We start from the raw sequence: 14,136 nt of genomic DNA, 5'->3' as shown, positions 1-14,136 counted from the left end.
GCTGGATATGCAAATGCTGGTTTCCTCTCTGATCCGCATAAGGCCCGCTCACAAACTGGATATGTGTTTAAGAATGGAGATACATCAATCTCATGGCGCTCAACCAAGCAAACATTAGTTGCTACATCTTCAAATCATTCAGAAATACTTGCTTTACATGAAGCAAGTCGTGAATGTTCTTGGTTAAGATCAATGATCCATCATATTCGGAATTCATGCGGTCTAGCTTCGAAGACAGACAACCCAACTGTCATCCATGAAGATAATGCAGCCTGTGTTGCCCAAATGAAGGAAGGCTTCATCAAGGGCGATAAAACTAAACACATATCTCCAAAGTTTTTCAGTGCTCATGAGCTTCAGAAGGCTAAAGTTATTGAAGTCAGACAAATCCGTTCAAATGAAAATCTGGCGGACTTGTTCACCAAATCTCTACCAAAGTGCACATTTCAGAAGTTAGTGCAAGGCATCGGATTACGTCGACTTACCAAATAGCTAAATTTGGAGAATGCAGAATCAAGGGGAGTATCCATGATACATGCTTGTTGTACTCTTTTTCCTTCGATTAGGATTTTTCCCACTGGGTTTTTCCTATCAAGGTTTTAACGAGGCAACATAAGCATACTTGACACTATATCAACGATCCAGGAAAAGTTGTACTTTTTTTCCTTCGCTATGGTTTTTTCCCACTGGGTTTTTCCAAGCAAGGTTTTAACGAGGCAACTCATGTTGATATGTGGGCATCCAAGGGGGAGTGTTGAAAAGTCTGATGGATGTTGAAAAGTCTGATGGCAATGAATGCCCACAGTTCATTAGCATAATTCTTCAGCATGGGCAAAAGTTTTCAATGCCCATGCAAAGTGAAAGTTGAATACATAGAGATTGTATAGTCAGACGAAGTGTCGTAAATTTCAAAATGCATTAAGTGCATCAGTTTGGAGTTGCTCTATAAATAGAGCACTCCGCATGTTTTCATGTAACAGAAAAAGATAAGAAGAAGAGAACGAGAGAAAAATATCAGTAACATCATCTATTTCTCTGCCTTTTATTTGTTATCTGCTTGTGCTATAGTTTTAGTGTGGCATTTTACATCCACCTTGCACCTACCATTAAAAAGGTTATTCCTCTAACTTCGACCTATTTATAACACCAATGACAATTATATATATTTGTGTGTGTATATTAAAACCAGTTTACATACAACAAGATACAATTATTGTAATTACAAATGATAAACATAATAAACATAATAGAGGAACTCCCTTTCTCTTTAATTTTCTCCTCTTGGTAAATGGTACTATTGCTTCTTCTTTTAAAAAAAAAATTGGACAATTGATGGCAAGCCACGGTTATTCACCATTTTTAAGGGCCGGAAAAACTCACATAAGCATTTTAACCTCTCTTAACGTCAATAGTATTGTTGCTAGGTATCCTTGTTTTTCACTCTTTCGGTCCCGTATCTTCCCCGTTATTGTATTCACAATTATGTTCACAATGCAGTTATTTTTTAGGCATTCATTTCCATGTAAAAAAAAAAATCAATTAAAACATGTCAACCAATTAAAATCAAATAAAATATATAATATGCTTATATTATAACTTGATTTGGTTCACATCTTGAAATTTTATGATCTAATATTTTTTATACGCTCCAAGAGGAATACCAGTAAAAAAAATATATCAGTGAAAGAATCTCAAATATAAACTTAAGACCTCTCAGTTTAACATAGTGAATTGTCCTGCTAACTCCTGTGGTAAATGATACACCTATAATCCGTTGAATTGCAACTATTTTGTTGTTGTTGATGCTTCTAGTGAATTAAACATTTACAAAAACTGATCATCAGTATTTAATTTTAAACCTTTAATCAGATATGTGTAGTGTACATAGTTACAATAAAAAATTTCTTGAATTGGGAGGCAATAATATTGTTAATGCTCAAAACTAGTGAGGTTAACAAAGTCGAGAGTCGTGAGTTCGGAATATATTTTATATCTCAATTTGTCTGACCCCTCTTAAGGAGTACTTGTCCTCATTATACAGGTCATCTATGAGCCCTTAACTCCTTTGGCTTGAGTCTATCACTTCCTATGAGCCCTCTTAAGGGGTACTTGTCTGACCCCACTTTAGTTATCCCTCCACTTTTTATTCCACATGTGGCAATGAGGTGACATTTGTGCAAGTACACTTGCATGCTTTCTTGGGACAACGTAGTCGAGCGCCTTGCTTAACTTTGGGGTTGGTGGATATTTGTATCAAGCGCCCTAACTATGAGCTTTTATTTTCCTTCCATAGCCCTTTGTTTCCTCGGCTGGCCGCCAGTGGCATAGACTTGATGTCTAAGTAGACTTGTTCCTCTATTCATGGGATCTCGTGTCATAAAGCTGCCAATTCACCACCTTGCCCTTCAACGGTCGGAAAGTATTTTACGGGGAAATTCTTGGCCTAGTTGCTGACAGGACATGAGGAGTTTATGTGCTCCTGAAATGCTCAGGATCATTCTTCCAAATTCATCAGGCCTCTACAAATATTGGAATGACAAGTGTCATGCAATATATACCATTAAGCCCTAATTATCCAAATCTACACATTCAAACCCAATTATGGTGTCGCTAATCCTAGCTACGGCTGGGATCAGTGGATTTTCTTTTGTTTCTTTGTTTCTCTCTTTCTCTTCTCCTATCAGCTATTTTTTCCTTGGTTTTCTTGGCTGATTTGCCTTCTTCTCTCCCCTTTGATTTGTCTCATCCATATTCCTCCAATTTCCGAGCTTTAATCAAACTTTGCCGTGATTTGTTGTAATGTTTCGAGTTGGTGAGTATAGATCGGGTACTTCCACTGGGTTGGGTGTTCCTCGCACCACCACTTTCTTTTTGTTGTCTACCTTTGTTGGTTATGTTGCTCGTGGATTCTCACGAGTTTCTTTCAATTGGTTGTAGGTTATTTGTTGTCTGTAGCTATGCTATGAGTGAAGCTTAGGATTAGATGCTGGTATCGATGAGGCGAGGCTTAATTAGGGGCAAGAATTTGTGTGGATTAACATGCACGCCTGCTGTTTTCGTGGTTCCAGCAGTGGTTATGGCAGAGGATGCAGCGGAACTGGTTTTTTTCAAGTTTCTTTTGTTTCGGTCTCAGCTTCTGGTTGGGCCACTGTTGTTTGTTTATGTTTTTGTTTTTTGGGCCTTTTTGTTGTAAATTTTGATCATTTGTATTGTAAAGTTTGTTGTTACCGGTAATAGATGTTACCTTTGATCAATAAAAAATAAAAAAACCCAACCCAATTAATAAATAAGCAATTATGGGACTGGGAGTACGTGTTTGATCAACTGTACTGTACTTGCCATCTAACAATTCAATTCATATTATTAAGAGGTTTTTGAACTTTAATCCTTTAAGAAGTTTCAAATTTAATAAAAATCTGGTGTTAGATAGGATATTAATTTTAGTCCTTTAATGTGTACTTAATTCAAATTTATATTATTTTTTTGTTTTAATATTTAATAGATATCTTATTTAATGTCATTAGATTAAATTTTAAATTTATTATTATACACATTTTAATTCATTAATTTTATTTAACTTTCTCTAATTAGTGTACTTAAACGTCTGTATCATAATATATTTTACTAATTTAGTGTACCCAAATGTCCGTATCTCAATATATTATAGTAAATTAGTGGCACATAAGAAAATATGCAAAAATATAAGCGTATCGAAAATTCCGTACCTAACTGTATGATACTAAACTAGTGTACCGAAATGTCGATACCTAAAGATATTATACTAAACTAGTGTACCTAAATATTCGTGTTTAAATATATTATACTAACCCAGTGTATCGAAATATTCCAACCTAAATATATTGTAATGAATTAGTAGCACATAAGAAAATATGTAAAAACATAAGTGTACCAAAAAATCTCTACGAAAATATTTTCTTATATAAGATACTCACCATAATGAAAATTAAAATTTATAATATTTTCATAAAAATTAATTTATGAACACCATAAAATTATAAATAAAAAAGAAAGACATTGAATATATATATTAGCATTTAATAGAGTCTATAGACTAAAATCAATTTTTAATCTTGTATTAGACATTTTTTTAACCTTCATCTTATTTAGGGATTAAAATATAGTTTCTATATCATTAATTTGCTTGCGTCGGCTGTATCTACTCTGCTAATTAAATGCTAACCCACAGTTTTTATATCAAATCAAGAAAGAGACACCAGAGCTGAACTCTGCAGAGCAGGCATGGCGGCGACCACCGTGATTGGCGAACATGACTACGACAGAGCTCAAGAAATCAAGGATTTCGACAACACAAAACTCGGAGTCAAAGGCCTCGTTGACTCTGGTCTCACCTCCATCCCCCGCTTCTTCATCCACCCACCCGAAACTCTACCCGACGTTCGACCCGATACAAAACCCGATTCCCAACAAACACCGATCCCCACCATCGACCTCGCGGGCCTGCACACCCATCACCGTTCATCCATCGTTGACCAAATCAACCACGCGTGTCGAAAGTTCGGTTTCTTCCAGGTCATAAACCACGGAATCCCATCGGCAGCTCTGGACCGTACGATCTCAGCCATCAAGGCCTTTCACGAGCAGCCGGCGGAGGACAAAACACGGGTCTACCGTAGGGAGATTGTCACGGGCGTACGGTATATCTCCAACTTCGACCTCTACAGCTCAAAAGCCGCCAGCTGGAGGGACACGCTAACAATTAGGTTGGGCCCCACGCCGGCGAATCCTCTAGAGGTGCCTGAGATCTGTCGGGATGCGGCTGCTGAGTGGGATCAGGAGATCCAACGGCTGGGAGGTGTGCTGATGGAGCTGGTGAGCGAAGGGCTGGGATTGAATGCGTGGAGATTGAGGAAGATGACGTGTCTGGAAGCGAGGGTGATGGTGGGCAATTACTACCCCTACTGCCCGCAGCCTGATCTGACGGTGGGGATTGCTTCTCATTCTGACCCGGGAGTTTTGACCGTGCTGCTTCAGGACCAAACGGGTGGATTGCAGGTTAAATACGGTGAGGGTTGGCTGGATGTGAAACCGGTCCCCGGTGCTCTTGTTATCAACGTCGGGGATTTGCTTCAGGTAAATGTAGTTCAACTACAAAACTGATCTCACTGCCGATGTTCTCTAATAAAGATAAATTCAGTGTTGAAAATATTAGTAACGGTGGAAATATCAATCAATACATCGTATTAATTTCGATATTGATTGTTTTCAATAAAAATGTTGAAAATTTAAAAGGAAATTTAGAGAATTTCATACACTGGTTAGAAGAAATATAAGAGTTTCTTCGATATTTAATCCAAATAAGTATTTTCATACTTTCTCGTTTTACTTTCTTTTGTTGTTACGATTCCACGGGAATATATAAACTTTCGTATTTCAATTTTCCAGAATTAAATGCAAGGTGGTTGTTCGTGATTTCTTAACCTATAATTTTCATTGTGTCACAACAACGAATACTTTGGTTGACTTTCAGATTATGTCCAACGGAGAATACAAAAGCGTAGATCATCGGGTGTTAGCTAACCCAAAACGCGAAGCACGCGTGGCAATTGCAGTGTTCTTCAACCCAAGTAATACAGAGGATACGTATGGTCCACTATCGGAGATGGTCTCGCCGGAGAAACCTGCACTTTACCAGCAATTTACGTTGTCAGAATTGATGCAAAGGTTCTTCAATAAAGGATTGGATGGCAAAGCTTTGGTAAATCACTTTAGGCTGTAAAACGACGTAATGAACCATTTCAGCTGTGAATCATGTTATAGTTAGCCTTATTTCTTGATAATGCTGATCGTGGATTTGGTTTTGGCAATTATTAAATTACATTAGTGTTTGTTTTATTTATTTATTAGTGTTTGATAGTTCTTAGCTTCCAACTGTAATTAGGAGTGGGCACTTGAAACAGAAAACCGAAAATATAACATGGACCGAGCCGTACTGCACCGAACTATTTAATTTTTACGGTTTTGAAACGGTTTCAGTTTGAAACTGAACCACAAGCTAAAAAACAGTTTGGTATTGGTTCTTAATATCTAAAATCGAACTGCATAGTATAAAAAAATATTTGTGGGCTTCTAAAGGTTTCTAACAACTAATGTGATTTATGTTGTTTATATTTTTGTGTTGTGTAAAGTTGGCCAAGTTCAATTCAAGCATCGCCTCTCTTCCAAACCGAACCAAACCGCAACTAGATGGATTGGTTCCATTTCTGATTCCACTTGTTTATGTCTAATTGACATTTTGAGAATCTGAGATGGCTGAGAATTTTCGTGTTTCTACAATCCTTTCAAAGTTTTCTGAAATTACATGCTACTCCATAGGGGTGTTAGTAAAATAGATTTAAACCTCAAGGGTTTTATTGTAATGTTCATAATTTATGGACTTCTATGAAAAGAGAACAAAACACTAGGGAGCGAGAGTGTAATTCACCCATCGGCAATGAAGATGGTGTTCTGGGGCAACACGTCTTATCCGAATTCTCTCTCACCAAAACCATTATTTATTCATGCACAGTGCCTGCTGCCTAAATCCAGGGCCTCTGTATCATCCTTTCGGACTTTGTGGTAAGCAATTTTCTCTGACCGGAAAAAGAGAACCCATGGCGGCGAACACCACGATCGGCGGTGAACGGGATTACGATAGAGCTGAAGAAGTCAAGAAATTCGACCAATCCAAGTTCGGAGTTAAGGGCCTCGTTGACTCAGGCCTCACCTCCATCCCCCGCTTCTTCATCCACCCACCGGAATCTCTACCCGACCCCCGACACCATACCAAACCCGATACCCCAATCCCCACCATCGACCTGGCGGATCTTCACACCGATCGCCGCTCCTCCGTCGTCGATCAAATCAGCCGCGCCTGCCGGACGTTCGGGTTCTTCCAGATCACTAATCACGGCATCCCATCGGTAACTCTTGACCGCACGATTGCAGCCGTCAGGGCCTTCCACGAGCAGCCGACGGAGGTGAAAGCGCGGTTCTACCGCAGAGAGATGGGCACGGGCGTATCGTATATCTCCAACGTGGACCTCTACAGCTCAAAAGCCGCCAGCTGGAGGGACACGCTTCAAGTGAGGTTGGGCCCGATTCCCGCTGTTCCTGAAGAAGTACCGGAGATTTGCCGGGAGGATGTTGTTGAGTGGGACCGCGAGATCAAACGGCTGGGGGAGGTGCTGATGGAGCTGGCGAGCGAAGGCCTGGGATTGAACGCGAAGAGGTTGCAGGAGATGACGTGTCTGGAAGGGAGGGTAATGGCGGGCCATTACTACCCGTACTGCCCGCAACCTGATCTAACGGTTGGGCTAACATCTCATTCTGACCCGGGGGTGCTGGCCGTGGTGCTTCAGGACCGCATGGGTGGGCTGCAGGTTAAGTACGGTGAGGGTTGGGTGGATGTGAAACCTGTCCCCGGTGCCCTCGTCATCAACGTTGGGGATTTTCTTCAGGTAAATTCTATTTTTACCTCTAACTGCGTGTGAAAATAAATTGCATCCATTCTGCCCTGTGCCATCTATAATTCAACGCCTTGGTTTTCGGTTGTGAAAGTGACTAGGAAAATGAGTATTTTACAAATCTACAAATGATCAAAACGACAACATATCAATACAACAACAATTAAGTCATATTCCACTAAGGGTTAGTTTATTGTGTTTTTTTTTTAATAATAAATTGCTTGTTCTCCGACTTTAAGAATAACTAATTGTAAAATAAGGTAATTCATTGTTTGATAAATTATATTTTTAAAAGTGTTGTGTATATAAAAAATAGTGTAAAAGTACTATTTAGAAGAATAAATAATGTCATTGTTTAAAATTAGTGAACTTATCACATGAATTAAAAGTATTCTAAAAGCTCAACTTCGATTTGTATTAAATCAACTTTTAAGAGCAATCTACATGCTCTTTTTAAAAGCTGCTGTTTGGATGCTATTACTTTTAAAATAAGTAGTATATTTTATTTTTACCACACTTTTTTACTGCTTAACTTTAAAGTTAAACAAATTTTGGTGGAAAAAACAATATCAAACTAGGCCTAAGAGGAGCTAGATGTATGACTTTTAAAACATTATTGCGCACGATTTTGTACCAAGTGTTCTGTTTGTCCCAGGTACTCGATATTTTATTCTTAAGTCTTTCTAGGTCTTCTACTTTTTTCAGCCTCCGTTTAATAGTTGTTCTAGCCAGAGCATCTCTATCACGTGTCGAAACCACCTTAATCGATTTTCTCTTTAGCAATCAAACTTTGTATCTGCATTCAGTAAATTTCCCTGCTAGTTTATTTGTTATTAGGCTTAAGTAGAAATGTTAAATTGCAGTTTGTTCTTGGAGTTAAGGAAAACCCTACCTTGCCCCTTGGGTAATGCTTTGTGTTACGATTTGCTCCAAGCAGTTAACTCCATCTTAAATTTCTTTAAATTTGATGAGGTGGTAGTGGTACTATTTCAACGGAATTTTAGATGAAATTATACATGAAATGCCATCAATTTTAACCAAATTTCGGACGGAGATGACGACAAGGAGTAAACTCGATCACAAAACATAAGTAAAGGGGGATAAAGTGAGAATTATCCTTACTTTTGGCGGGCAGTAGAACTATTTCGCCTTTATTTTGTTGATTGTTTAACCGAAACTCAATGTAATGGTTTGGTTCGTTTTCAGATTGTGTCCAATGGTGAATACCGAAGTGTGGATCATCGTGTGTTGGCGAACTCATCCCGTGAACCCCGTGTGTCAATCGCTGTGTTTTTCAATGTGAGTAGAAGGGATGACTCATACGGGCCGTTGCCGGAGCTGGTCTCCCCGGAGAAACCAGCGCTTTACCGGCAGTTTACGCTTTCAGAGTTCATGCAAAGGTTCTTCAATAAGGGGTTGGATGGCAAAGCTTTGGTAAATCACTTTGAGCTGTAAAATACTACTATTTGACCAGAACTCTATGAAGTATGAGCCATTGTATTTGAGAGGTGTGTCCTCATCTTTATTGTAATAAAAATACGAATTGGATTATCAAATGTGGAGTCTGCTTCGACAATTAAGAGCATTCGTTGACATACTCTTAAGTTCGTCGTTCTACACGTAGAAATAACGGGTAGCCCTCTCTGGCGGAGGTATTACTGGACCCGGTTGGTCGCAGGACCACTCGAAAGCTCGAATGAAGGACTTTGAGAACTACCGAGCTTACGTGGTGCGCAAGCTGAGTAACTAATAAACTAATTACGTCATTCGGTTGTGTGCGGGGTGTGCCAACTTGTCGACCGAGCTTGGCCGGAGAGTAAAATGTATTGATGTCGCGTTGGGCGCTGCTGACTTCTCGATCTTGCGACTATGGCCAAGGAAGGAACATGTCTCAACTTTCGAGTTCTAGAGCCTGAAGACAAGGCTACTAGTTTCTGCGAAGATCACAAATCGTCGGCACCAGATTTGGTCTCAGTAATTGTATTCGTGAGAGTATAGGTACGCTGAACTGGTATCAAAATATACAAACACAAATACTCGAAATTGATAAATGTCTTGATGGTAAATGTGGTTCGGTTGTCGGAATGCTGAACTCTAAAAGATACTTGTGGATATCCAATCATAAAATAAAACTCGGCATTCTAATATGCCGATCCTAGGACCTGTAACACCTCACTTCGCCGAGAAGACTAATGAGATGACATCTATCAACAAGGACTTAGAAATTCTTATTGATCGAGACTTGGATAAATAACAAGTCGATCTTGAAGCAATGATGTCTATCTAAACTGAAGATGTGTTGGCGAGAAGAAAACGGAAGATGAAAAAATCTCAAGGTTGTTGAGAAGCTTTACGCATGGCAATTTATATGTTTATTTGAAAGGGCTGATGAGATGTTTACAACTTTATATTTATAGCCAAATCTCCTTGATCGCCAATTCAATAAAGACCTTTTCCGAATACACTCCAAAAACCATATCAAAATAACTGATATTATCTTTGACACATCACGGCAAAAATTTCCCTAGTCTCCGTATGCCCGTGGGCTTCTATAGAAGGAGACAAAGGCATCCCTTTGAGATCTCAAAGTACCTTCAATTCTTATTACTTCAAACTCATCTAACGGCATCCATCACCATACAAAAAGCCTAGCTTACCTAAATTTCTTATCTCATCATTATTTAATACCATTATTTTACTTTTAGTTGACCACTTTTTTGTCCGGATGCAGCCATGCATGCCACATGCTTTCTTCCGACTACACGCAATCCATGCAAATGAAATCCCATTCACAGGATCATCATGATAGTTCCAGTTTAAACTGGAATATGCCATTGCATGCGGCATCTCCTGTATTTTTGCTCAGATGAATCCATGTGGCCAAAACCAAATCAACATCAAAAGGCGCGCACCATTTTCACTTATATGATAATCACCCCATCCTGCATCCTTAAAGCATATCCCTACATTCGAACATCATTCAAATCAATTAGGATTTAGACAAATATTAGGTTTAACTAATTTTATATATTACTAAGAGATAATATCATGATTAAAATCATAATGTTATTTTTCGATAATAACTACAAATCATTTTAATCACTTTATCATTCAACGATCTCGATTACTCGGTCCGATAATATAAAATTAGTTCCAAACAAATGTTAAGTAGGAGGGACTTGAGAGTTTGTGTAATAACTTTACATTTTCTCTGCATTTTATATTGTTGCAATTGTTAGAACCTTATCATGACCCATTGTGTTAGGACTATACAATAGTTTAGGCACTTGTGCTCTCTGTTTTGTCTAATGAAAATAATAATTATATGAAAACTAAATTTTGTAAATTAAGTTTGCAAATTAAATGATATGATTGTTGATGATTATATTATTACTTAAACGTTAATTAACGTGCTTATTTTCAATTGGTGATGCCTCATTTGATTTACCAATTTAAGTTAAAAATTGAGTAATGCTAAGAAAATTAAATTTAGAGATTAAAATTACAAACTAAATAAAGTATCATCAATATAAATGAGTACGTCCATTAACATTTAATTAATAAACCAATCATCAACTTTTATATTTTTTTAGTTTTTAAAATTATGAATTATTACTGTCCGGTAAGGCAAGGAAAGGCTTTTTTCCCTAAAGACGAACTTAACCGGGCATGGAAGGCAACTCTTTCAAGTAAATCTAGTCGTCAGTCAGGATTGAGACAGTAAGGTCATTCAGGCTTGTTTGAGACGGTAAAGTCGGAAAGGCCTCGTTCAAGTTGTATTCTCTGTATCAGCAATGGAGAACGCCGTGATCGGCGAACTGGATTACGATAGAGCTAAAGAAATCAAGCAATTCGACAGCTCCAAGCTCGGAGTCAAAGGCCTCGTTGACTCTGGCCTCACCTCCATCCCCCGCTTCTTCATCCACCCGCCCGAATCTCTACCCGACCTCCGACACCATACCAAACCCGATATCCCAATCCCCACCATCGACCTCGCGGATCTTCACACCCATCGCCGCTCCTCCATCGTCGACCAAATCAGCCGCGCTTGCCGCACGTTCGGGTTCTTCCAGATCACTAATCACGGCATCCCATCCGTAATCCTGGACCGCACGATCGCAGCCATCAGGGACTTCCACGAGCAGCCGACGGAGGTGAAAGCGCGCTTCTACCGTAGAGAGATGGGCACGGGCGTATCGTATTTCTCCAACCTGGACCTCTACAGCTCAAAAGCCGCCAGCTGGAGGGACACGCTTCAAATGAGGTTGGGCCCGATTCCGCCGGTTCCTGAAGCAGTGCCGGAGATTTGCCGAGAGGATGTTGTTGAGTGGGACCGTGAGATCAAACGGCTGGGAGAGGTGCTTATGGAGTTGGCGAGCGAAGGGCTGGGATTGAATTCTAAGAGGTTGCGGGAGATGACGTGTCTGGAAGGGAGGGCGATGGTGGGGAATTATTACCCATACTGCCCGCAACCTGATCTAACGGTTGGGCTTACATCTCATTCTGACCCAGGAGTGCTGACCGTGCTGCTTCAGGATCACATGGGTGGGCTGCAGGTGAAGTACGGTGAGGGTTGGGTAGATGTGAAACCTGTCCCCGGTGCTCTCGTTATCAACGTTGGGGATTTTCTTCAGTTAAATTCCATTTTTACCCTTAACTACGTGTGAAAATATATTGCTTACTTTCTGCCCACTGCATATAAATTGCATACAAATGATGAATTTAAAAATAATAATAATAATAATCAACTCATTTAATTAGATATTTGGTGTATCAGACAATATTTTGAGCACTTTAAAAAATTTCTCTAAAAACTGATCGCTTTGTTTTTAGGTTGTGAAATTTACTAAAAAAATGAGGATTTTACAAATTTACAATGGGATAGGAGATTGAATTTTGTAAACTAGATGACATGAAGGTTGATAAAGGATTATTACTTAAGTGTAGATTAACGTGTTTGTTTTTTATTAGTGACATTAATCATTATTAAAATTTAAAAGGGTAATGCTATGTAGACTACATTTGGAGGCATAATTTACAAACTAAATGATATTTCACTAATAAAAATAAAGACGTTTACCAACGCTTAAGTAATAACCCTACCTTGCCCCTTGAGTGGTGTTTTGTGTTCCAAGTTGCTCTATGCAATAAACTCCATCTTAAATTTCATTAAATTTGAAGAGGTGGTAACGATAGGAAAATTTTATTTGAACTTATTTGATTTCTCTCTACATCCAGGTTAAACTTTAAATTCGAATTGTCTTTTTTTATCCTATTCCATTATTATCATTAAGTACAAGATAAATTAACAATAAAGCTAAAATTTATCAATAAATTCACACCCAATACTCAAACCCTACCATCACTTAATCCAGATATTGTAGAATAATTAAAAATAATAGGGTAAACTGTCATTTGACCCCTAAACTATTTTTTTGGTAAATTAATCCCCTGAATTATTTGAAATCAGCCAATTTACTCATTGTCGGTAAATTCCATCCATTATTTGGTCAAATTCAGAGGAAAATTAGTCTTTTCTTCATCAATTCTTACTTACCAACTATAACCACCAATAAACTTATGACATTTGAAAACAAAATAATGTGTAACGACAACGTGAGATGGTCTGTTATGTAAACGTTTGGTTTTTTTATTTTATGTTTTCTTATTATGCTATATGTTTTTGAATTATTTCGTGTCTATATGTCAAAATTTTATTGGTGGTTATAACTAATAAGTAACAATTGATGATGAAATGACTATTTGCCATTGAATTTGATGGAATTGATTTCGCAATCTATCGATAAACGGTGAATTGACTGATTTTAAATAGTTACCAAAAAATAGTTTAAGAGATCAATTTCAACTGGTGTGATAGTTTAGGGGTTTAAATCTCAATTTCCAAAATAATATAGGTATAAAGAATAAACTAGGTGTTGAAATATATTATATGATGTCAAAATAAAATTCGCACAGAATTTTAGATGAAATTATACATGCAACGTTATCATTTTTAATCAAAATTTGGACGGAGATGACGACAAGGAGCAAAGTCGAAGACAAAACAAAAGCAAAGGTGGGCAAAGTGAGAATTTACCTTACTTTTGGCGGGCAATAGAGATATTTGGCCTTTATTTTGTTGACTGTGAAACTGAAACCAAATGGTTTGGTTCATTTTCAGATTATTTCCAATGGTGAATACCAAAGTGTAGCTCATCGCGTGTTGGCGAACTCATCCCGTGAACCACGTGTGGCCATCGCTGTGTTTTTCAATTCGAGCAGAAGGGAGGACTCATATGGGCCATTGCCGGAGCTAGTATCCCCGGAGAAACCGGCACTTTACCGGCAGTTTACGCTCTCGGAGTTCATGCAAAGGTTCTTCCAGAAAGGATTGGATGGCAAAGCTTTGCTAAATCACTTTGAGCTGTAAAATACTACTATTTGACCAAAACTGTATTTGAAATGTGTGTAACTTATCTTTACTACAATAAAAATACGAATTGGATTATCAAATGCCGGAGTTCATGATTAACAGCATTCATGGGTAGCCCTCTAATGGGAATCGAGGTGAAATTTGAACAGAAATAACAGCATGGTGGCAGCGGCGATGGAGAATAAAGAGTCAAGTAAAATTAGTTAAATGTTTGTTATG

At 38.4% G+C, this 14,136-nt stretch overlaps 3 protein-coding genes across 3 annotated transcripts; all 3 read left to right on the top strand.

Moving 5' to 3' along the window:
• Positions 1–4,168: 4,168 nt before the first annotated feature.
• On the top strand, positions 4,169–5,878 carry LOC137732007 (1-aminocyclopropane-1-carboxylate oxidase homolog 4). Its single transcript, XM_068471286.2, has 2 exons — positions 4,169–5,112; positions 5,510–5,878. The coding sequence occupies exons 1-2, from the start codon at positions 4,261–4,263 to the stop codon at positions 5,756–5,758; spliced, it is 1,101 nt and encodes a 366-aa protein (XP_068327387.1). The 5' UTR covers positions 4,169–4,260; the 3' UTR covers positions 5,759–5,878.
• Positions 5,879–6,404: 526 nt separating this feature from the next.
• Positions 6,405–9,040, top strand: LOC137732006 (1-aminocyclopropane-1-carboxylate oxidase homolog 4). The gene is made up of 2 exons (XM_068471285.2): positions 6,405–7,478; positions 8,691–9,040. Exons 1-2 carry the CDS (start codon positions 6,540–6,542, stop codon positions 8,937–8,939), a joined length of 1,188 nt encoding a protein of 395 aa, XP_068327386.1. The 5' UTR covers positions 6,405–6,539; the 3' UTR covers positions 8,940–9,040.
• Positions 9,041–11,144: 2,104 nt separating this feature from the next.
• Positions 11,145–13,997, top strand: LOC137732010 (1-aminocyclopropane-1-carboxylate oxidase homolog 4-like). The gene is made up of 2 exons (XM_088687338.1): positions 11,145–12,118; positions 13,666–13,997. The coding sequence occupies exons 1-2, from the start codon at positions 11,279–11,281 to the stop codon at positions 13,912–13,914; spliced, it is 1,089 nt and encodes a 362-aa protein (XP_088543464.1). The 5' UTR covers positions 11,145–11,278; the 3' UTR covers positions 13,915–13,997.
• Positions 13,998–14,136: the final 139 nt, after the last annotated feature.

This window comes from Pyrus communis, chromosome 16 (genome assembly GCF_041283825.1).
Source record: "Pyrus communis isolate YQ-2024b chromosome 16, ASM4128382v1, whole genome shotgun sequence".
Taxonomy (NCBI): Eukaryota; Viridiplantae; Streptophyta; class Magnoliopsida; order Rosales; family Rosaceae; genus Pyrus; species Pyrus communis.
This window is presented reverse-complemented; position numbering and strand designations above follow the sequence as displayed.